Source organism: Oncorhynchus kisutch, linkage group LG20, assembly GCF_002021735.2.
Source record: "Oncorhynchus kisutch isolate 150728-3 linkage group LG20, Okis_V2, whole genome shotgun sequence".
In the NCBI taxonomy this organism is placed as follows: domain Eukaryota; kingdom Metazoa; phylum Chordata; class Actinopteri; order Salmoniformes; family Salmonidae; genus Oncorhynchus; species Oncorhynchus kisutch.
The window spans coordinates 29,033,119-29,058,896 of NC_034193.2; the positions used below are offsets into that span (position 1 = coordinate 29,033,119).

At 41.2% G+C, this 25,778-nt stretch overlaps 1 protein-coding gene across 3 annotated transcripts in view; it reads left to right on the top strand.

The window, feature by feature from the left end:
* tlcd3bb (TLC domain containing 3Bb) overlaps window positions 1–25,778 on the top strand; it is a 48,790-nt gene that overhangs the window by 17,414 nt on the left and 5,598 nt on the right. For all 3 annotated transcript variants that reach the window (XM_020453932.2, XM_020453933.2, XM_020453934.2), the window contains exons 2-5: window positions 10,372–10,563; window positions 13,719–13,802; window positions 20,673–20,895; window positions 21,373–21,468. In XM_020453932.2, coding sequence (XP_020309521.1) covers window positions 10,439–10,563; window positions 13,719–13,802; window positions 20,673–20,895; window positions 21,373–21,468 — 528 coding nt within the window. In that variant the 5' untranslated portion in view covers window positions 10,372–10,438. The remainder of the gene's footprint in view (window positions 1–10,371; window positions 10,564–13,718; window positions 13,803–20,672; window positions 20,896–21,372; window positions 21,469–25,778) is intronic.

Consider the following 25,778-nt stretch of genomic DNA (forward strand, 5'->3'; position numbering starts at 1 on the left):
TCAGCATTCGTTGATTACCCTAAATGTGATGTGAGGTCAAACCGACCTAGGAAAGAAGTTACATACAACCTTGAAATTAAAAAATGTAATATGGCAGTTGGCAAGTGCACAATTTGGGTTTCGGTCACACTTTAAACAAAGAGTATAACCTTAAGCGTCAGTTATTGAAAGATGTTAACAGCAATCTGTGGCATTTCACTGGCCATAATATGAATGTAGTTCACTAGGTGTTGCCACAGGTCTGAGTAATGAGACACATTTGAAATTAACTAGTAGACTATGAAAAAGGGTCAGCCCCTGTATTGGTAAATTGTTACAAACGTCCTTAGGGGGAAACAATTAAATGATGGTATACGGACAACTAGCATTTTGGATATGTACAATTAAGCAAACGAACCATGGGTCTCAACTCTTCAGCTAGTGCAACAATTAAATGATTAAAATTGGAAGAGAAGAGTTGTTGTTGAGTCCAAAATAAAGTGAATGTAACTGAGAACCATCAGTGACCAACAACACCAATTAAGGCCAACGTAAACCACAGTAGTATAGAATGTCCATTAAAAAAATTCACAAAAAAAGGGTATATGTCAAGCAGACCCCCAATGAAATATACATATACAGTGCCTTGCGAAAGTATTCGGCCCCCTTGAACTTTGCGACCTTTTGCCACATTTCAGGCTTCAAACATAAAGATATAAAACTGTATTTTTTTGTGAAGAATCAACAACAAGTGGGACACAATCATTTATTGATATTTGATATTTCAAACTTTTTTAACAAATCAAAAACTGAAAAATTGGGCGTGCAAAATTATTCAGCCCCTTTACTTTCAGTGCAGCAAACTCTCTCCAGAAGTTCAGTGAGGATCTCTGAATGATCCAATGTTGACCTAAATGACTAATGATGATAAATACAATCCACCTGTGTGTAATCAAGTCTCCGTATAAATGCACCTGCACTGTGATAGTCTCAGAGGTCCGTTAAAAGCGCAGAGAGCATCATGAAGAACAAGGAACACACCAGGCAGGTCCGAGATACTGTTGTGAAGAAGTTTAAAGCCGGATTTGGATACAAAAAGATTTCCCAAGCTTTAAACATCCCAAGGAGCACTGTGCAAGCAATAATATTGAAATGGAAGGAGTATCAGACCACTGCAAATCTACCAAGACCTGGCCGTCCCTCTAAACTTTCAGCTCATACAAGGAGAAGACTGATCAGAGATGCAGCCAAGAGGCCCATGATCACTCTGGATGAACTGCGAGACTCTGTCCATAGGACAACAATCAGTCGTATATTGCACAAATCTGGCCTTTATGGAAGAGTGGCAAGAAGAAAGCCATTTCTTAAAGATATCCATAAAAAGTGTTGTTTAAAGTTTGCCACAAGTCACCTGGGAGACACACCAAACATGTGGAAGAAGGTGCTCTGGTCAGATGAAACCAAAATGGAACTTTTTGGCAACAATGCAAAACGTTATGTTTGGCGTAAAAGCAACACAGCTCATCACCCTGAACACACCATCCCCACTGTCAAACATGATGGTGGCAGCATCATGGTTTGGGCCTGCTTTTCTTCAGCAGGGACAGGGAAGATGGTTAAAATTGATGGGAAGATGGATGGAGCCAAATACAGGACCATTCTGGAAGAAAACCTGATGGAGTCTGCAAAAGACCTGAGACTGGGACGGAGATTTGTCTTCCAACAAGACAATGATCCAAAACATAAAGCAAAATCTACAATGGAATGGTTCAAAAATAAACATATCCAGGTGTTAGAATGGCCAAGTCAAAGTCCAGACCTGAATCTAATCCAATCGAGAATCTGTGGAAAGAACTGAAAACTACTGTTCACAAATGCTCTCCATCCAACCTCACTGAGCTCGAGCTGTTTTGCAAGGAGGAATGGGAAAAAATGTCAGTCTCTCGATGTGCAAAACTGATAGAGACATACCCCAAGCGACTTACAGCTGGAATCGCAGCAAAAGGTGGCGCTACAAAGTATTAACTTAAGGGGGCTGAATAATTTTGCACGCCCAATTTTTCAGTTTTTGATTTGTTAAAAAAGTTTGAAATATCCAATAAATGTCGTTCCACTTCATGATTGTGTCCCACTTGTTGTTGATTCTTCACAAAAAAATACAGTTTTATATCTTTATGTTTGAAGCCTGAAATGTGTCAAAAGGTAGCAAAGTTCAAGGGGGCCGAATACTTTCGCAAGGCACTGTACATACATACATACATACATACAAATATTGGTACATACAAATATTGGTAACATTAGTATCCGAAATGAACTAAAGGCTGCCAAACTGCAATGTAGGCTATAGATAGCCATAAGTGGAGCAGCAAGTTCAAGCCTTAGTAAAAAGAAAGAAATCAAAATGATTTTAATCGCTTTTAACAGCGATTGTCTTTGATTTAAGAAACTAAACAAGATCAAATGAAAGTTTACAAAGAGCAGAGACAGCATAGTATGTCATTGTCAACAACACAAACTAGTTATGTGCTGCTTCAAACATACCTGCTGCACCCATCAAGCTTTAGCATAGAATTGTTTCACGAGAAATGGATCAATAGATGGCCATAGATGAATGTAGCCTAGTGTCACTAGAACTAACGTTACTCACATAATACAGGCAGGTGAGAAATCATCCCAATCCAGGCATTCAATGTATGCACTGTTGGTAGAAGAACTCAGCTTCTTCATGAGTTTTGGGAAAAAATGACTTTGTCATTAAAGGTGACACAGTGATGGGCAGGATAAGTCAGCCCAAAGCTGATTCCTTTCTTGTACAGAGTGGACTTGGTATCGTTGAATGTGACCCGTTTCTTCGCCAGGCTAGAACTGAAATCCTGGTAGAACTTGATCATGTGGCCTTGGAAAGTGATGTCGCCATGTTCCCTTGCCCACTTAAGGACGAGGTCCTTTGTATCGATGGATCTGCAACCTGACAAGCCCCCCTCAGGGAGAGAGACAGCTGCATGTGAGCTTTCACATTTTTCAACATGTTTTTTACAAAAGGATAGATTTGGAGTTATGGATTTTTTTCTGCGGGTACATATGCAGGATGCTACCTTCCACAGCATGGCCTTCGCTTCAGATCAAAACCTACAACCTAATTTTGACCAAAATTAACTGGAGAGATTACTGTTTTCAAGGTTTTCTTTTTCCAAGCTATACGGAGGGTACTCTAGCAAACAAACAGCAGAGATCTGAGGACACCATCCAACCTGTCACTGAGTGGGTAGTGTTTGGTCTGATGCTATTTTGAAAACCAAGAAGAAAAATGTAAAATAAAGTCCATTACAATTATATATTTTATTTATGTGGACTGAAGTTAAGGCTCCCAGGCTTGCAAGGACAGACCAGATACAAATTCAATTAGCACTAAGGTGTGAGATAAAAGTTGTGGAGGCCTTTGGGCCCAACAAGTGGCCGGAGTCTTTGAAGCATCCTCTGAAGCCCGCTCCTGCTGTCCAAAGAGCATTCACTGGCATTTTCTACAAGAAATCTGCCTCCAGAAATAAAAGTTTTTCCCAAGTGGGTGTGACACCTACTACCGTTGCCTGCTGCTTGGATTCCACCTGGTGATCTGTTCACTGTCTGCCCTGTTCTGTCTCCCCCTGTCTGGTACAGGTACCCCCACCACACTCACCCCTCTCTCCCGAGCTTTCGCTCTCCTCCAGCACTCACACACTTTCTTGTGCATTTTGCTATTTGCCTCATGACTCCTGCATACTTTGTTGACTACAAACTTTCTTTACCCAACCGTGGGACAGACTGTTTGTTCCCACACTCGGGACTCTGACTCTATTGGTTACACAGACTTTTGGCCTCCCATCCTATTCTAACCACCTCTCGCCGGCTTTGTATTCATGTTACCTGATGAAATTGCTGTACAATATGATCTTGTTGCCATCTGATGCACATTCAATGTCATAAATCAGCACTGCAGAGCTCTCCCTGTCCTCCGCCGTGCCCTGATTTGTATTACTGTTGATTATATCGGGAAATGTGCATGTACACCTTGGCTCATCTACTGTTGCTACCCCCTATTCTGACTTATGCTCTGATATCTGTTTCATTGACTTCTGCTCTTGTAAAAGCCTGGGTTTTCTGCACGTTAAAACTAGAAGCTTATTACCTAAAATGGATTAATTGAAAGTGTGGTTTCACAGCTCCAATCCAGATGTGTTGGTCATTACTGAGACGTGGTTAAGAAAGAGTGTTTCGAATATTGACGTTAACCTTTCTGGTTTGAACCTTTTTTGGCAAGACAGATCTTCCAAAGGTGGGGGCGTGGCAATCTTTAACAAGGATCACCTTCAGTGCTCGGTTGTCTCCACCAAGTCTGTCCCCAAACAATTTGATTTGCTGGTTTTAAGCATAAACTTTGAAATAGCTGTTTGTTGATTGTTGCTGGGTGCTATCGTCCTCAATCAGCACCGGCCTGTACCCTACCTGCCCTAAGCTCTCTCCTGGCTCTTTACACTAAGTCTGAATTTGTCCTGCTTGGTGACCGAAACTGGGACATGCTTAAACCGCCTGACCAACTATTAAAGCAAGTCTTTCTCAGATTATTACAAATCCCACAAGGTATGACTCCAAACACCCAGAAAAGGATACTCTCTTTGATGTTATCCTCACAAATAATCCTGATAGGTATCAAGTCTGGTGTTTTCTGTAATGGCCTTACTGATCACTGTTTTACAGCCTGTGTTCGTAATGGCTGCTCAGTGAAACGACCTGTCATAGACGCTTGCTAAAAAAACTTTAATGAGCAAGCCTTCCTTCATGACCTGGCCTCAGCTTGGATCTTCTTTTTTGATATTTTCAGTGGTATTGTTAACAAACACACCCCCATAAAGAAAATGAGAATTAAAAACAGGTTCAGCCCCTGGTTCAACCTTGATTTTGCAGAGTTACTCCACCTCAAGACTTGCATTTGACTAATTGCTCTGCACACGCATACTCAGGCTGACTGGCAATCGTTCAGGCAAATGAGAAATAAGTGCACTCAGGCTATCTGGAAGGCCAAAGTTAGTTTACATAAAGGAGCAGTTCTCTCTCTGTGGGTCTAACCCCAAGAAGTTCTAGAAAATGGATTAAAGACCTAGAGAATAAAACCCTCCTCACAGCTGCCCATGTCCCTTAAAGTTGATGATGTGGTTGTTACTGACAAGAAACACATGGCTGTGCTCTTTAATCACCACTTCCTTAATTCAGGATTCCTATTTGACTTAGCCATGCCTCCTTGCCCGTCCAACATTTCCTCATCTCCCACCCCTTCTAATGGGCCTATCCCAGATGGTTCTCCCTCTTTTCCCCCTGCCCACTACAAAGTTTCTCCCTGCAGGCAGTCAGTGAGTCTGAGGTGGTAAAGGAGTTCCTTAAACTTGACCCCCAAAAACATCTGGGTCAGATGGTTTAGACCCTTTCTTCCTTAGGCTTGGCGATGATAGGGGCATCAACCTGGTCTCCAACCTTTTTAACTTCTCTCTCCTTTCTGGAGAGGTTCCCATTGCTTGGAAGGCAGCCATGGTGCGTCCTTTATTTAAGGGGGAGATCAAGCTGATCCTAACTGTTATAGGTCTATTTCTATTTTTCCCATTTATCAAAAGTGTTGGAAAAACTTCTCAATAATCATCTGACTGGCTTTGTTGATGTCGATAGTATTCTCTCGGCTATGCAATAGATGTGTCACTGCAACCTTAAAGGTCCCCAATGATGTCACCATTGCTCTTGATGTTAACCTCTGGGATATGTGGGACGCGTCCCACCTGGCCAAAAGCCAGTGACAATGCAGAGCGCCAAATTCAAATAAATTACTATAAAAATCTAACTTTCATGAAATCACACATGCAAGATAGCAAATTAAAGCTACACTTGTTGTGAATCCAGCCAACATGTCAGATTTCAAAAAGGCTTTTCGGCAAAAGCAAACAATGCTATTTTCTGAGGATAGTACCATAGTAGACAAAGAGAGGGAAGCATATTTCAACCCTGCAGGCGCGACACAAAACGCAGAAATAAAAATATAATTCATGCCTTACCTTTGACGAGTTTCTTTTGTTGGCACTCCAATATGTCCCATAAACATCACAAATGGTCCTTTTGTTAGATTAATTCTGTCTATATATATCCAAAATGTCCACTTATTTGGCGCGTTTGATCCAGAAAAACACCAGTTCCAACTTGCGACTACAAAATATCTCAAAAGTTACCTGTAAACTTTGCCAAAACATTTCAAACTACTTTTGTAATACAACTTTAGGTATTTTTTAACGTAAATAATCGATAAAATTGAAGACGGGATGATCTGTGTTCAATACAGGAGGAAAACAAACTGTAGCTAGCTTTCTGTTCACGCGCCTCTATTGTGATGTGTCTTTTGTCCTATATTTATATTGTATTTATTTAAACATTTTAATCCCAGGCCCCCGTCCCCGCAGGAGGCCTTTTGGTAGGCCATCATTTTAAATAAGAATTTGTTCTTCAACTGACCTTTTTGTTAAATGAAGGTTCCATTTAAAAAAATGATGGGAAGCGGTTGGCTGCATGGGCGAGGTTTAGGTGTAATGTTGCGTTGGGCTCTATTGAGTTAAGGAAGATTGTGAAAACCCTCATTGCCCAAAACCTCGGCCATGAAGTGGGTTGGAGATCCTGTCTCAGAATCCTCTGGCAGTCCAATCATGCGGATATTTTGGCATTTTGATCGTGAAATCAAATCTTCCGCTGCAGCGACTTGTTAACAGTGGCCATCTCTTCAAGCCTTGTTTCCAGCGTAGTGAGTTAGTCGCTGTGGCCCGACACCCCGGCCTCAACTTCGGCCAGTGTGGTAGTGTGAGATGCCACAGAACCCTGGATGGTTTCCACGGTTGCCTGAATTGGAGCCAGAGCAACCACCAGTGAGTTATTCCGCAATTTGGTGAGTTCTGATGCTAAACTTTCATGTGATCTCCAGTGATGGTAGCCATTTTAGCTGAAGTTGATTTAGTGGAGTGTGAATTTTTTTGTCGATTTTCCAACTTTTTGCTCATGCCAATTTCACTAGGTGAAATTTCAGAGGAGAGATCTCGTGCAACTTCTTTGTACATCGCTCAACCGGATGCCCCAAAATTCAAATCTTGGCGGATTTCAAACTAATTTTGTGAGGCGCGGCTGGTAACTCTGTAGAACTTGAGGTAAACCAGAATTGGAGGATCCTCCATCATTGTTTAAATCTCCAGTTTGGTAACATTTTGGCTTCAGTCGATTTACAACTACAATGGACAAAGAGTTGTGGATAAAAAGTTTGTAGTATGTTCTCCACTGCTAAACGAGAATAGCCTATGCAGAGTGGCGCGTGTAGATTGTTGTTTTTCAGACAATCACTAATCATCAAAGCACCACTATAGAGCCTCCTTGTGTGATAAAGCAAGTTAGGAAGTTATAGAATTAAAAGGATGGAATTAAAGTTAAATGAGAGGTACAGTGCTTTTGGAAAGTATTCAGAGCCCTTGACTTTTTCAACATTTTGTTACGTTGCAGGTTGCACGTTACGTTGCAGCCTTATTCTAAAATGTATTAAATTGTTTTCCCCCCTCATCAATCGACACACAATACCTCATAATGACAAAGCAAAAACGGTAAAAAAAATGACGTTTGGCTAATTTATAAAAAATTATAAGTATTCAGACCCTTAACTCAGTACTTTGTTGAAGCACCTTTGGCAGCGAATACAGCCTCGAGTCTTTGATATGACGCTACAAGCTTGGCACGCCTGTATTTGGGGAGTTTCTCCCATTCTTCTCTGCAGATCCTCTCAATCTCTGTCAGATTGGATGGGGAGCGTTGCTGCAAATCTATTTTCAGGTCTCTCCAGAGATGTTCGATTTGGGTTCAAGTCCAGGCTCTGGCTGGGCTACTCAAGGACATTCAGAGACTTGTCCCAAAGCCACTCCTGCGTTGTCTTTTCTGTGTGCTTAGGGTATTTGTCCTGATGGAAGGTGAACCTTCCCCCCCAGTCTGAGGTCTTGAGCGCTCTGGAGCAGGTTTCCATCAAGGATTTCTCTTTGCTCTGTTCATTTTTGCTTTTCCAGTCCTAGTACCAGTCCCTGCCTCTACATCCCCACAGCATGATGCTGCCACCACTATGCTTCACCGTAGGGATGGTACCAGGTTTCCTCAGGCCAAAGAGTTCAATCTTGGTTTCATCAGACCAGAATCTTTTTTCTCATGGTCTGAGAGTCTTTAGGTGCCTTTTGGCAAACTCCAAGTGGGCTGTACTGTGCCTTTTTATTGAGGAGTGGCTTCCGTCTGGCCACTCTACCATAAAGGCCTGATTTGGTGAAGTGCTGCAGAGATTGTTGTTCTTATGGAAGGTTCTCCCATCTCCACAGAGGAACTCTGGAGCTCTGTCAGAGTGACCATCAGGTTCTTGGTCACCTCCCTGACCAAGGCCTTTCTCCCCCCAATGCTCAGTTCCTAGAGCTGGCCACCTGGGCAAATAGTCTTGATGGTTCTGAAATGTTTCCATTTAAGAATGGAGGCCACTGTGTTCTTGGGGACCTTTAATGCTGCAGACATTTTTTGGTACCCTTCCCCAGATCTGTGCCTCGACACATGCCTGTCCTGGATCTCTATGGATAATTCCTTTGACCTCATTGCTTGATTTTTGTTCTGACATGCACTGTCAAATGTGGGACCTTTATATAGACAGGTGCGTGCGTTTCCAAATCATGTTCAACCAATTGAATTTACCACAGGTGGACTCCAATAAAGTTGTAGAAACATTTCAAGGATGATCAATGGAAACAGGATGCACCTGAGCTCAATTTCAAGTCTCATAGCAAAGGGTCTGAATACTTATGTTAATAGTCCTCAATTGGCAGCTTCATTGAATAGTACCCGCAAATCACCAGTCTCAACGTCAACAGTGAAGAGGCGACTCCTTGATGCTGTCCTTGTAGGAAATTCCCCAAAATCCAGCAAACTGTTCCTGTATAGCTTTTCCTGGGACTCCAAGAGCTAAGATGCGTTTTTTTAAGGAGGGAAGCCAGAGCAGCACAGGTGGTGCTTAAGTTAGAAGCTTATTATGCATAACCCATTATTCATTAGCTAAATATAAGGCCAATTGAATGTATTAGGTAGGTTAGGACATCTATACATATACAGTGGGGCAAAAAAGTATTTAGTCAGCCACCAATTGTGCAAGTTCTCCCACTTAGAAAGATCAGAGAGGCCTGTAATTTTCCTCATAGGTACACTTCAACTATGACAGACGAAATGAGAAAAAAAATCCTGAAAATCACATTGTAGGATTTTTAATGAATTTATTTGCAAATGATGGTGGAAAATAAGTATTTGGTCACCTACAAACAAGCAAGATTTCTGGCTCTCACAGACCTGTAACTTCTTCTTTAAGAGGCATCTCTGTCCTCCAACTGTTTCCTGTATTAATGGCACCTGTTTGAACTTGTTATCAGTATAAATGACACCTGTCCACAACCTCAAACAGTCACACTCCAAACTCCACTGTGGCCAAGACCAAAGAGCTGTCAAAGGACACCAGAAACAAAATTGTAGACCTGCACCAGTCAATTGATGGAGAGTGACTGCGACAGTGCTTGCCAGTGGATTGAATTAAGATGTATTTAAAGCAACCCTATTGTTCAATTGTATTGTATTCTTCATACTATAAAATAATGGCACGGAATTATAAGCAAATCTTGTCTGCTAAATTAACTAGCATAGCCGACAGCCATGTGACTTAGCCACATCAGGTTCTAACATACGGAAAACTCAGAGTATGCTATCCTTTTCTTCTGAAGTAGACATTTTCTTCATATCATGCATCTTTAGACCTGTCTAAAATAATCAATTTATTGTGAAGGTGTAGGCTATATTACATGGATTTATTATACTTTTTCAAATGGCTTGTAGCCCAGGAGATGCTAAATTTGTTTTATTTGTTTTAACGGTCAATTACCGTGAGACCGACCAGTTACAGGCTTGACAATCACCGGCTGACAAATTTTCGTGACCGCCACAGCCCATAGTAGTGATGAGGTTCATAATGACCTTAGATGGCCCTGTCATGTTAGCACAATGGGCTTCCTCATCTATGAAAATCACTCACCAGCCACCACACCAAGCCCTCAGCATCACCACAATCATCCACACGCACTAACCCTCTCTGCACCTTTGTAAATTTAACAAATGCCCTCTTCTCCACTCTGTGCTGGTGCTATTTTTGACCCAATGCCCCTTTCCCACTTAATATGCTGTGTCCCTTTGGCGACACATGATAAAAGAAAGGAAACAACTTTTATTAGTGCATTAGTTGCCTGCTTGTTTTGAAATTGTTTATCTCTGTGCTTCCAATTTCAGAGGGAAGAAAGATCTCAAAGACCAGACTACCTGCTGAACTTTGCCAACAAGACAAACACGTTGGACCATGTTGACCATCCTGGCTGCCGGGTCTGTCTTCTTCCCAGGCCTGTTCGTGCTCTCCAAGCAATGCCTCAAGCACATCCCTGCACTGAGGTGGAGCGAAGGGGATGCGGTCATAGTGTCAGCCAGGTGAGAGATGTGGGGATCATATACAGTACCAGTTAAAAGTTTAGACACACCTACTCATTCTAGGGTTTTTCTTTATTTTTACTATTTTCTACATTGTAGAATAATAGCGAAGACATCAAAACCATGAAATAACACATGGAATCATTTAAGTAACAAAAACGGTTAACCAAATCAAAATATATTTACAATTCTTCAAAGTAGCTGGTTAAGTGTGCCTTGAATTCTAAAAAATCACCAACAGTGTCACCATCAAAGCACCACCACACCATCACACCTCCTCCTCCATGCTTCACGGTGGGAACCACACATGCGGAGATCATCGATTCACCTACTCTGCGTCTCACAAAGACACGGTGGTTGGAACAAAAAATCTAATTTGGACTCAACAGAGCAGAGGACAGATTTCCATCGTTCTAATGTCCATTGCTTGGCCAAAGCAAGTCTCTTCTTATTATTGGTTTCCTTTAGTAGTGGTTTTGTTGCAGCAATTCGACCAGTCTCCTCTGAACAGTTGATGTTGAGATGTGTCTGTTACTTGAACTCTGTGAAGCATTTATTTGGTCTGCAATCTGAGTGGCAGTTAACGCTAATTAATTTTTCCTCTGCCACAGAGGTAATTCTGGGTCTTCCTTTCCTGTGGTGGTACTCATGAGAGCCAGTTTCATCATAGTGCTTGATGTTTTTTGCGACTGCATTTGAAGAAACTTGAAAGTTCTTGAAATTGTCTGCATTGACTGACCTTCGTGTCTTTAAGTAATGATGGACTGTCGTTTATGTTTGCTTATTTGAGCTGTTCTTGCCATAATATGGACTTTGTCTTTGTCTTTTGTATACCACCCCTACCTTGTCACAACACAACTGATTGGCCCGAACGCATTAGGAAGGAAAGAAATTCCACAAATGAACTTTTAACAAGGCACACCTGCTAATTGAAATGCATTCCAGGTGACTACCTCATGAAGCTGGTTGAGAGAATGCCAAGCGTGTGCAAAGCTGTTATCAAGGCAAAGGGTGCTTCCTTTTGAAGAATTTCAATAATGAAATACATTTTGATTTGTTCAACACTTTTTTGGTTACTACATGATTCCATAGAAAATAGTAAAAATAAAGAATTACTCCTTGAATGAGTACGTGTGTCCAAATCTTTGACTGGTACTATGTACAGTTGAGTCGGACGTTTACATACACCTTAGCCAAATATATTTACACTCAGTTTTTCACAATTCCTGACAATCCTACAAAAAATTCTCTGTCTTAGGTCAGTTAGGATCACCACTTTATTTTAAGAGTGTGAAACATAAGAATAATAGTAGAGAGTGATTTATCTAAGCTTTTATTTCTTTCATCACATTCCCAATGGGTCAGAAGTTTACATACACTCAATTAGTATTTGGTAGCATTGATTTTAAATTGTTTAACTTGGGTCAAGCGTTTCGGGTAGCCTTCCACAAGCTTCCCACAATAAGTTGGGTGAATTTTGGCCCATTCCTCCTGACAGAGCTGGTGTAACTGAGTCAGGTTTGTAGGCCTCCTTGCTCGCACACGCTTTTTCAGTTCTGCCCACAAATTGTCTATGGGATTGAGGTCAGGGCTTTGTGATAATACCTTGAATTTGTTGTTCTTCAGCCATTTGCCACAACTTTGGAACTATGTTTGGGGTCATTGTCCATTTGGAAGACCCATTTGCGACCAAACTTTAACTTCCTGACTGATGTCTTGAGATGTTGCTTCAATATATCCACATAATTTTCCACCCCCATGAAGCCATCTATTTTGTGAAGTGCACCAGTCCCTCCTGCAGAAAAGCACCCCACATGATGCTGTCACCCCTGTGCTTCACGTTTGAGATGGTGTTCTTCGGCTTGCAGGCCTCCCCCTTTTTCCTCCAAACATAACGATGGTCATTATGGGCAGTTCTTTTTTTGTTTCATCAGACTAGAGGACATTTCTCCAAAAAGTACGGTCTTTGTCCCCATGTGCAGTTGCAAACCGTAGTCTGGCTTTTTTATGGCGGTTTTGGAGCAGTGGCTTCTTCCTTGCTGAGCAGCCTTTCAGGTTAGGTCGATATATGACTCGTTTTACTGTGGATATAGATACTTTTGGACCTGTTTCCTCCAGCATCTTCACAAGGTCCTTTGCTGTTGTGTGGGACTGATTTGCAATTTTCGCACCAAAGTACGTTCATCTCTAGGATTCAGAATGCGTCTCCTTCCCGAGCGGTATGCCTGCTGTGTGGTCCAATGGTGTTTATACTTGCGTACTATTGTTTGTACAGATGAACGTGTTTCCTTCAGGTGTTTGGAAATTGCTCCCAAGGATGAACCAGACTTGTGGGGTGGGGTCTACAATGTCTTGGCTGATTATTATTATTTTTTTTGCCATGATGTCAAGCAGAGGCACTGAGTTTGAAGGTAGGCCTGGAAATACATCCACAGGTAAACCTCCAATTGGCACAAATGATGTAAATTAGCCTATCAGAAGATTCTAAAGCCATTACATATTTTTCTGAAATTTCCCAATCAGTTTAAAGGCACAGTCAACTTAGTGTATGTAAACTTCTGACCCACTGGAATTGTGATACAGTGAATTATAAGTGAAATAATCTGTCTGTAAACAATTGTTGGAAAAATGACTTGTGTCATGCACAAAGAAGATGTCCTAACCGACTTGCCAAAACTATAGTTTGTTAACAAGAAATTTGTGTAGTGGTTGAAAAACTAGTTTTAATGACGCCAACATAAGTGTATGTAAACTTCTGACTTCAACTGTATATATGCATGCTCTTCCTCAGTTCATCTTTCCTCACTTATTTCCGTTCTCTCTCTTTGCCTTCTCAAAACACATTGGAGAAGAAGGTCTGAGGGGATTGACCTTGGACTTTCTTTTTCAATATACATTTGAGAAGGAAGCGAGGAGATAGGATGTGAGGAATCGCTGAAAGACTAATTGAGATGGAGCCATTGGTTACCACTCAAAATAAATCAACACTAATTCTGTTTTATGATGACTTTTGGTTAATTCTGATAATGACGAAGGATGACATTTTAGTAAAAATTGGATTTCACAATATTTGATGTTTTACCAGACATTTAGCAATTGTAGTCTGATGTTATAAACTATGTTATTGTTTAATTTCTCCTGCGGGGCTTTCTCAGGTTGGTGTCCTCTGTTCAGGCGATCATGGCCTCCTCTGCTGGTTACATCATTGCCTCCTCCTGTGATGACATCATTGAGGATCAGTAAGTGTAGAAATTCACCTCATCCTTCTGACAAATGTTGTTACAGTAAGGCTCAGTCAGTAAAATTTGTAAAACAGACCAGGGGCATGTTTGAGGCACTAAAATTGAAGAAAACAGACCCAGTTGTTCAATAAGAAATTTGTACTTTTGTTTTCCGTTGTAAAACATTTTCAGTTTCTTGTCCTAATGAACACACCCCAGAAAGAGACTGAAGATATCCGACTCATAACCCCCCCCACCCCCCAAAAAAAACCCCAGTTAACTACAGCATAGTGAAGAGAAAAGAAAACACTTTTTAGGCTCATTCAGCCTTGAGCGATATTTTACATCAGGCCATACTAGAAATATTTTAAGTGAATTGTTAACTTCAGAATCATAATTTGTCAGTGTTTTTTTGTGCCTTGGGAGAAGGGTTGTCCCGATACTTGATTTGTCATGGTAAAAAAGAAGACACAAAGCAGTCTCCTTTAAAAAAAAGCTGCTGTATGTAGTCCTAAAATGTTGTGTGATAAATATTGGGAAATAAACAATTGCGAATTTAAAAAAAATCCTCTTTACACTGAAAAAGTAAGGTGACCCCTGAAAGCCAGATGGAAATCAAATCAATCAAATTTTATTTGTTACATGTGCCGAATACAACAGGTGTAGGTAGACCTTACAGTGAAAGCTTACTTACAAGCCCTTTTAACCAACCAATTTTTTACTTATCTATTTTTTACTTAACACTTAGTTTTCTTAAACCTGCATTAGGTTTAAGAAAACGAAGTGTTAAGTAAAAAATAGATAAGTAAAAAATCAAAGTAACAAGTAATTAAAGAGCAGCAGTAAAATAACAATAACACCGGTTAGTCGAGGTAATATGTACATGTAGGTAGAGTTAAAGTGACTATGTATAGATAATAAACAGAGTAGCAGCAGCGTAAAAGAGGGGGGTGCAATACAAATAGTCTGGGTAGCCATTTGATTAGCTGTTCAGGAGTCTTATTGCTTGGAGGTAGAAGCTGTTAAGAAGCCTTTTGGACCTAGACCATACCAGGCAGTGTTGCAACCACCATGCTCAAGATGGTGCAGATGTAGAACTTTTTGTGGACCTATGCCAAATCTTTTCAGTCTCCTGAGGGGGAATAGGCTTTGTTGTGCCCTTTTGTGTAAATGAAACATGCATTCAGTCCTTATATCACTAATACATAGGCTATGCTGCAGCAAATGTAGTCTCACCTTTCACAAGAAAAAAGTTACCATGATGAGATGAAAGGCCTACATGCATTGTGCACTCTATACTGAAATGCGCTGTCTGTTCCCAACCTGAACATTGATGATTGATCTTGCAGAGAGGAGGCTGTGGCCCTTAGATAAGACAGATTTAGACATTACATATAATTGAAGTTCCATTTCACGTCATGCTGTTCATATACAGTGCCTTGCGAAAGTATTCGGCCCCCTTGAACTTTGCGACCTTTTGCCACATTTCAGGCTTCAAACATAAAGATATAAAACTGTATTTTTTTGTGAAGAATCAACAACAAGTGGGACACAATCATGAAGTGGAACGACATTTATTGGATATTTCAAACTTTTTTAACAAATCAAAAACTGAAAAATTGGGCGTGCAAAATTATTCAGCCCCCTTAAGTTAATACTTTGTAGCGCCACCTTTTGCTGCGATTACAGCTGTAAGTCGCTTGGGGTATGTCTCTATCAGTTTTGCACATCGAGAGACTGAAATTTTTTCCCATGCCTCCTTGCAAAACAGCTCGAGCTCAGTGAGGTTGGATGGAGAGCATTTGTGAACAGCAGTTTTCAGTTCTTTCCACAGATTCTCGATTGGATTCAGGTCTGGACTTCGACTTGGCCATTCTAACACCTGGATATGTTTATTTTTGAACCATTCCATTGTAGATTTTGCTTTATGTTTTGGATCATTGTCTTGTTGGAAGACAAATCTCAGTCCCAGTCTCAGGTCTTTTGCAGACTCCATCAGGTTTTCTTCCAGAATGGTCCTGTATTTGGCTCCATCCATCTTCCCATCAATTTTAACCATCTTCCCTGTCCCTGCTGAAGAAAAGCAGGCCCAAACCATGATGCTGCCACCACCATGTTTGACAGTGGGGATGTTGTGTTCAGGGTGATGAGCTGTGTTGCTTTTACGCCAAACATAACGTTTTGCATTGTTGCCAAAAAGTTCCATTTTGGTTTCATCTGACCAGAGCACCTTCTTCCACATGTTTGGTGTGTCTCCCAGGTGGCTTGTGGCAAACTTTAAACAACACTTTTTATGGATATCTTTAAGAAATGGCTTTCTTCTTGCCACTCTTCCATAAAGGCCAGATTTGTGCAATATACAACTGATTGTTGTCTTATGGACAGAGTCTCCCACCTCAGCTGTAGATCTCTGCAGTTCATCCAGAGTGATCATGGGCCTCTTGGCTGCATCTCTGATCAGTCTTCTCCTTGTATGAGCTGAAAGTTTAGAGGGACGGCCAGGTCTTGGTAGATTTGCAGTGGTCTGATACTCCTTCCATTTCAATATTATCGCTTGCACAGTGCTCCTTGGGATGTTTAAAGCTTGGGAAATGTTTTTGTATCCAAATCCGGCTTTAAACTTCTTCACAACAGTATCTCGGACCTGCCTGGTGTGTTCCTTGTTCTTCATGATGCTCTCTGCGCTTTTAACGGACCTCTGAGACTATCACAGTGCAGGTGCATTTATACGGAGACTTGATTACACACAGGTGGATTGTATTTATCATCATTAGTCATTTAGGTCAACATTGGATCATTCAGAGATCCTCACTGAACTTCTGGAGAGAGTTTGCTGCACTGAAAGTAAAGGGGCTGAATAATTTTGCACGCCCAATTTTTCAGTTTTTGATTTGTTAAAAAAGTTTGAAATAGCCAATAAATGTCGTTCCACTTCATGATTGTGTCCCACTTGTTGTTGATTCTTCACAAAAAAATACAGTTTTATATCTTTATGTTTCAAGCCTGAAATGTGGCAAAAGGTCGCAAAGTTCAAGGGGGCCGAATACTTTCGCAAGGCACTGTAAATAATTTTTATAATTTACTGGTTTCTCGCAGTTATATATCCTGGGAAAAGAGAGTGGGTTTGGGCAGGAAATTTCGGTAACCCAGATCCTGCTGTTCAAGACCGACCAGAGATATGACTATTCTAGTCTATCAAAAGCATTTTCTGCATCGAGATAAAACGTGCCAAGGAGTGATAGTGAGAACACTGAGTAGCATCCTTACCGATAAAAATAAAAAATGTAAATAGAACTCAGGGGGAATCCCATCCAGATGATTTGCCTTTTTTTCATGCTATGCAATGCCCTTTTGAGTTCATTGAGAGCGATTTTGGGTTCCTATCAAATGCAGGTTTTCTGTTGAGAGAAGAGTTCTTAATTCTTTTAGAAAGGACTTGGTGGCTTGGTGTGTATTTACAATCAGATGTGTACAGTTCTTTATAGAGCTGGGAGAATATTTGATTAATTTGGGTTCTGATAGTAATTCCCCAATTTCAGATTCAATAGTTGCTATTTCAGCTAATTGATCATTACTGCGAAGCTTGTTGGCCAGTAAACGACTGGGACGATTACCATGGAAGTAATGGTTGAACCTAACTAAGTGGATGGCAAATTCTGCTCTCTGTCTTATCAATAAATTAAGTTCTGTCTTGATTTTGGAAAGAGTAATAGATACCTGGTCTGAAAAAATGTCAAATTCTTATTTAATTGTGATTTATTCAACTCCGATGCAAATGAAGTTGCGTTATTTAAAAAAAAGAAAAACTTTGGTGTCATCCCATAGAATCCGGGGTTCATTGACAGACTTTTTATTGAGCATTATGAATTAATTTAGTTCAATTTCAAATTGATCACAGAATGTAGGATTTTGTAGTAATGAAACATTGAAACGCCATCTTGTGGCTCTTTTAGGATATTCTGAAATGTGAAATTGGTAGTGACATGCTGATCAGACAAGCTCATATGTTGAATGTCTTTCTTAATTTTAGAAAATAGAGTTGCAGATAGTATAAAGTCGATTCGGGAGAATGTTTTATGCCTGTTTGAGTAGAAAGTCTACTCGTTTGCTTTTGGACTATGTGCTCGCCAGGCATCAATGAGGCTGGCTGTAATCAGAGGATATGTTGGAGAGCATTGGCTGCATGTGGCTACTAGTTGGTCTTATTACAGTGCCTTTAGAAAGTATTCACACCTTTAAAAAAATGTTTTTATCCAATTGAGATTTTGTGTCACTGATCTACACACAATAGCCCATAATGTCAAAGTGGAATTATGTTTTTAGAAATGTTTACAAAATAATTAATTAAATGAAAAGCTTAAATGTCTTTACTCAGTAGGTATTCAACACTTTTGTTATGGCAAGCCTAAATAAGTTCAGTAGTACAAATGTGCTTAACGAGTCATATAAGTTGCATGGACTCACTTTTTTGTGCAATAATAGTGTTTAACATGATTTTTTAAAATAACTACCCCATCTCTGTACCCCACACATACAATTATCTGTAAGGTCCCTCAGTCGTGCAGTGAATTTCAAGCACAGATTCAACCACTAAGAACAGGGAGGTTTTCTAATGGTTTGCAAAGAAGGACACCTATTGGTAGATGGGTAAAAATAAAAAAAGCAGACATTGAATATCTCTTTGAGCATGGTTGCAGTTATTAATTACACTTTGGATGGTGTATCAATACACTGTCAATACAAAGACACAGGTGCCCTTCCTAACTGAGTTGCCGAAGAGGAACGAAACCACTCAGGGATTTCACCATGAGGCCAATGGCGATTTTATTTTTAATTAATACATTTTAATTTTTATATATATTTTTTAAATTTAAGTTTAATGGCTGTGATAAGAGATCACTGAGGATAGTTGAACAACATTGTACACTGAACAAAAATATGAACGCAGCATGTAAAGTGTTGGTCCCATGATTAATGAGCTGAAATTAAATATACCAGAAATGTTCCATACGCACAAAAAGCTTATTTCTCTCAAATGTGCATACATTTGTTTACATCTCTGTTAGTGAGCATTTCTCCTTTGTTAAGATATGCCACAGGACAAGTGTGGCATATCAAGAAGCTGATTAAACAGCATGATCATTACACAGGTACATCTTGTGCATGGGACAATAAAAGGACACTCTAAAATGTACAGTTTTGTCACACAACACAATGCCACAGATGTCTCAAGTTTTGAGAGAGTATGCAATTGGCATGCTGACTGTAGGAATGTCCACCAGAGCTGTTGCCAGAGAATTGAATGTTAATTTCTCTACCATAAGCCACCTCCAACATCATTTAAAAAAATGTGGCAGTACGTCCAACCGGCCTCACAACCGAAGACCACGTGTATTGCGTTATGTGGGCGAGCGGTTTGCTGATGTGAGCAGAGTGCCCCATGGTTGCGGTGGGGTTATGGTGTTGGAAGACGAACAGCGAACACAATGGTTAGGACCTAATTAATTAATTAAAATTCATTCCTTAATTAATTTAAAATCATTCATCATATGAACTTTAACTGAGTAAAGTCATTAAAATTGTTGCATGAGGACTAGGGAGTTTTTTTAATGATAAAAATAAACAGAATATGCAAAATCCTCGAGGAACCTGGTTGTCTGCTTTCCAACAAACACTGGGAGACTAATTCATCTTTTAGTAGGTCAATAACCTAAAACACAAGGCCAAATATATATACTGCATTTTCTTAACAAGACGACAATGTTCCTGAGATGCCTAGTTACTGTTTTGACTTAAATTGCCTTGAAAATCTATGGCAAGTCTTGAAAATGGCTGCCTAGCAATGATCAACAACCAACTTGACAGAGCTTAAATAATTTTTTAAAAGAATAATGGGCAAATACGGTACAAAGCAGGTGTGCAAAGCTCTTAGACTTACCCAAAAAGACTTACAGCTGTAATGGCTGCCAAAGGTGATTGTAACATGTTGAATTACTTATCTAATCAAGATATATTAGTGTTTTATTTTCCATTTAGATTATTTTTTACATAGACAGAGTATTTTGTTTAGATCGTTAAAAAAAAGACAATTAAATCCAACAAAAAATGGATAGTCAAGGGATGTGAATTCCTTCTGAAGACGCTGTAGATTTTGTCCCACGTCCAAAATTGCATCCATTGGAATTCAGTTAATCCTAACAATATGCTGTTTAGAGAATCAAAAAACGTAGGATCATATGAATTTGGAAAATACACATTAAAAAAGGCAATTTTCTTTCCATTGTGGATATTTAAGTAATTCTGCCTTCCTGGTCTTTGCCTTTACCCAATATGGTGATTTTGAGTTTATTTTGTATCATTGATTAAACCTTTTGTTTTGTTTGGGGCTGAAGAAAAATAAGCCAGTTTGTACAAATGGTTCTGCATTCTCTGTGCGTACTTTTGGAGCAGGTGTGTTTCTTGGAGCATTGTTATATCAATATTGTTTCTTGCTAGGATATTGAGACAGATGGAATGTTTGATAGGACAATTTAGGCCTTTCACATTCCAAGAGAGAATGGCTAGTGTTGCCATTATTTTTTAGAAAGGAATGTTAATGATATAATTGTTGTCTTTAGTGTTATTGAGCCCATGGATATGTAACAAAAAGCAGGACCCACACGGAAACCCTCCCATTGGTCCTTCCCCACCCAGAAAACCCTTGCTGTAAACCATACCACCACTCCCTAGTCTCCATCCCCAAACTATATACCTTTTTGTAAAACCTTTTCAAATACGAATGCATCAAATCCAAATATTGTAGCCTTGCTTATTGAATGCCCACTGTTCAACTAAGTTACCTTACCGTAACCCCTTTTTTCTACCTCTTTTTCTTCTTCTTTGTATCAGGCATTGGCTCACCAGCGCCTACATCCTCTTTGCCGTGCCCTACTTTGTGTACGACATCTACGCCATGTTCATGTGCTACTGGTACAAGCTGCGCATCAAGGGTCATGAAGGGGACAGCGGCGCCAAACCCCTGGGTGCGGCCCTGACCAGCTACCTGCGGCGCGAATTCCTCATGGTACTCCACCACGTCGTCATGGTCACCGTGTGCTTCCCCGTCTCTGTGGTAACTGTCGCCCAATGACGACATTCAAATGCTGGGAGAATGACGTGTGAGCGAGTGAGTGTTTATTGGAAGTATCTTGTGTGTGTCATTATTAAAGATATTTGCTGGTATTTGGTAGGGTACACAGGCAAATCTTTGTGGCCGTGTGGTTTGAGTGTCCGTCCGGATATTGGGAAGTTGGCTGTTTGATCCACGGTCGAGTCCAACCAAAGACTCCAAAAACCGTATTGATGCCTCTGCTTGGTACTGAGCATTAGGAATATAGATGGATTGGGGGTAAGGCCCTGTGACTGACTAGCTTCCTGTCTTGGGGGTGTACTTGTACATCAAGCTGCATCATGCGACAAAAACAGGATAAAGGCTCCTGCCCTATGGACAAGGCTTACTTTACACTGGTGACTGGTGAAAAGGTTTGTTGAAGGCTTATTCAATTTGTTGAAGGCTTTCAATGAACTGTCTTCTTCCTCTTTCCCCCAGTTCTGGCGACAGGGAAAGGGGGATTACTTCCAAGGCGTCATGTTCTTGGCAGAAGTCAGCACTCCGTGGGTCTGTTTGGGAAAAATCCTCATCCAGGTACTTCAGTTTTTGAATTATTGTGTTCAAAGTACTTTTTGAATTGCACACATCTCTAGGTGTCCCACCCGTGTTTCAATTTCTCAGACTTTTAATTGGACTGTTGGTTCCTGGCATGTTGCTCATCACGTGTGTGTGTGTGTGTGGTGTATAACAGCACATCTGTAATATGATTACCTTAATTACAGCAGTATACACTGAGTATACAACAAATGAACACCTACTCTTTTCATGACATAATCTGACCAGGTGAATCCAGGTGAAAGCTATGATCCTTTATTGATGTCACTTGTTAAATCCACTTCAATCAATGTAGATGAAAGGGAGATAGGTTAAATAAGTATTTTTAAGGCTTGATAAAATAGTCAAAAGTATGAGCATGTGCGTGTTTCATAGCTGCTAATTGCACAAATATATATGAATCCTATATCCCACCTCGTGCAGTGACACTGCCTGGCAAGGGAGCTGTGCGCATTGAGTGAAGTGCTGGTAGATTCATTTTTGGAGGTGCAGGCATAGGTTGGTCTAATTTACGCTAAAGTGTAAAGATGGCGCCGATAGACATGGCCGCAATGTTTCTAACTCGTAAGCAACTTTGCAGTTTTATTTTTTTGTTTGTTATTTCTCACATTATTAGCCCAGAATGTTTTTTGTGTTATTACATACAGAAATTACTTTTGGATATCAGAGCGTCAATAACTCACCAGCATTACGAAGAGAAATACGACTTTCCTGAACTGGATCCTTTTTTCGTACCCCCCAAGGATGAACTTATCCCAGTGGCTGCTCCAAGACACCGCCGTCAGAGAAGAGGTATTCGGAGTGAACTTTTAGTCCAACTCAGTAGGTGTGCACACCATCCACCGCTTCTGAGTGTATTGCTCACTAATGTTGTCCCAAGACAATAAAGTAGACGAGCTCAGGGCAAGGATCTCCTTCCAGAGATACATCAGGTACTGTAACACACTTTGTTTCACGGAATCATATCTCTCCTGATATACGGTCCCCACCCATACAGCCAGCTCTCCGGGAAGAAGAAAGGTGGAGGTGTATGTTTCATGATTAACTACTCATGGTATGATTGTGGTAACGTACAGGAACTCAAGTAGTTTTGTTCACCTGACTTAGAATACTGAATACCTCACAATTAAATGCCGACCGCATTACATCCTGAGATAATTATTTTCGGTCATTGTCACAGCCGTTTAAATTCCCCCTCAAGCCGATACCACGGCGGCTCTCAAGTAACTACACTGGACTTGTGCAAACTGGAAACCGCATATCCTGAGGTTGCATTTATTGTAGCTGGGGACTTTAACAAAGCAAATCTGAGTAAAAACCTACCGAAGTTCTCTTAACACATAGCCTGCAATACCTGCGCTTCAAAAACTCTCAACCATTGTTACTCCCCCTTCCGGAATGGCCACAAAGGCTGTCCCCCGCCCCAATTCGGCAAATCAGATCACAACTCCATTCTGCTCTTCCCTAACTATAGGCAGAAACTCAAACAGGAAGTGAATAGACCTAGTGTCTCTTCAATGCTGGTCTGACCAATTGGAATCCATGCTTCAAGATTGTTTAGGTGACGCAGACTGCGATATGTTCCGGGTTGACATGGTGACTGAGTACATCAGGAAGTGTATAGGGGATGTTGTTCCCAACGTGAATATTAAAACCAAAAACTATGGATAGTTCACAGCCTTTGCGCAAAACTGAAAGTGCGAATCACTGCATTTAACCACGTCAAGGTGACTGGGAATATGGTTGAATACAAACAGTCCTGTTATTGCCCTCTGTAAATCAATCAAACAGGCAAAATGACAGCACAGAGACAAAATGGAGTCACAATTCCAGGGATTTCCAACAATCATGGTTAACAAAGGGAAAACCAACCACGTCACGGACACCGACGTCTTGCTCCCGGACAAGCTAAACAATTTCTTTGCCCGCTTTGAGGATAATACAGTGCCACTGGTGCGGGCCGCTCCCGAGGACTGTGAGCTCTCGTTCTCCATGGCCGACATGAGTAAGATATTTAAGCCTGTTAACCCTCGCAAGGCTGCCGGCTGAGCATGCGCAGACCAGCTGGCTGGAGTGTTTACGGATATATTCAATCTCTTCTTATCCCAGTCTGCTGTCCCCACTTGCTTCAAGATGTCCACCATTGTTCCTGTACCCAAGAAAGTGAAGGTAACTGAACTAAATGACTATTGCCCCGTAGCACTCACTTCTGCCATCATGAAGTGCTTTGAGAAGCTAGTTAAGGATCATATCAGCTCCACATTACCCGACAACCTAGACCCACGGCAATTTGCATACTCCCCCAATAGATCCACGGATGATGCCATTGCACTGCACACTGCCTTATCCCATCTTGACAAGAAGAATACCTAAATAAGAATGCTGTTCATTCACTACAGCTCAGCCTTCAACACCATAGTACCCTCCAAGCTCATCATTAAGCTTGAGCCTTGGGGGCTTCCTGACGGGCCTCCGCAGTAGGCAACAACACCTCCACTACACTGATCCTCAACACAGGGGCCACACAAGGGTGCACACGCATGCCTCCAACTGAATCATCGAGTTTGCAGACGACACAACAGTGGTAGGCCTGATTACCATCAACAATGAGACAGCTTACAGGGTGGAGGTGATGGCCCTGGCGAAGTGGTGCCAGGAAAATAACCTCTCCCTCAACAAAACAAAGGAACTGATTGTTGACTTCAGGAGACAGCAGAGGGTGCACGCCCCCATCCACATCGACAGGGCCGCAGTGTATAAGGTAAAAAGTTCCTCGCTGTACATATCACTGACATTCTGATATGGTCCGCCCACACAGATGGCAACAGCGCCTCTTCAACTTCAGGAGGTTGAAGGATTCCTGCACCGTCCGCAACCGCAGGGCTTTCCAAAGGGTGGTGCGGTCTGCCCAACGCATCACCAGGGGCACACTGCCTGCCATCCAGGACATCTACAGCACCCAGTGTCACAGGAAGGCCAAGAAGATCATGAAGGACCTCAGCCACAAACTATTTTTGTTAGATGTTCCTATGGAATACTGAAGTATAATTACAAGCATTTCATAAGTGTCAAAGGCTTTTACTGACAATTACATGAAGTTGATGCAAAGAGTCAATATTTGCAGTGTTGACCCTTCTTTTTCAAGACCTCTGCAGTCCACCCTGGCATGCTGTCAATTAACTTCTGGGCCACATCCTGACTGATGGCAGCCCATTCTTGCATAATCAATGCTTGGAGTTTGTCCGAATTTTTTATTTTTTTAGTCCACCCGCCTCTTGAGGATTGACCACAAGTTCTCAATGGGATTAAGGTCTGTGGAGTTTCCTGGCCATGGACCCAAAATATCGATGTTTTGTTCCCAGAGCTACTTAGTTATCACTTTTGCCTTATGGCAAGGTTCTCCATCATGCTGGAAAAGGCATTGTTCGTCACCAAACTTTTCCTGGATGGTTGGGAGAAGTTGCTCTCAGAGGTTGTGTTGGTACCATTCTTTATTCAAAAGTCTTCGCCTCACTGTGCGTGCAGATGCACACCTGCCTTCTGCCATTCCTGAGCTAGCTCTGTACTGGTGGTGCCCTGATCCCGCAGCTGAATCAATTTTAAGAGACAGTCCTGGCACATGCTGGACTTGGGCGACCTGAAGCCTTCTTCACAATAATTGAACAGCTCTCCTTGAAGTTCTTGATGATCCGATAAATGGTTGATTTTAGGTGCAATCTTACTGGCAGCAATATCCTTGCCTGTGAAGCTCTTTTTGTGCAAAGCAATGATGACGGCATGTGTTTCCGTACAGGTAACCATGGTTGACAGAGGAAGAACAGTGATTCCAAGCACCACCCTCCTTTTGAAGCTTCCAGTCTCTTATTCGAACTCAATCAGCATGACGGAGTGATCTCCAGCCTTGTCCTCATCAACACTCACACCTGTGTTAACGAGAGAATCACTGACATGATGTCAGCTGGTCCTTTTGTGGCGGTGCTGAAATGTTGTGGAAATGTTTTTTGGGGATTCAGTTAATTTGCATGGCAAAGAGAGACTTTGCAATTAATTGCAATTCATCTGATCCCTCTTCATAACATTCATGAGTATATACAAATTGTCATCATATAAACTGAGGCAGCAGACTTTGTGAAAATTAATATTTGTGTCATTCTCAAAACTTTTGGCCATGACCTGTATATACTGTATTCTAGTGAAGCTCTGAGACATGATTGTGTTGAGGCACAGACCTTGGGAAGGGTACCAAAACATTTCTGCAGCATTGAAGGTCCGCAAGAACACAGTGGCCT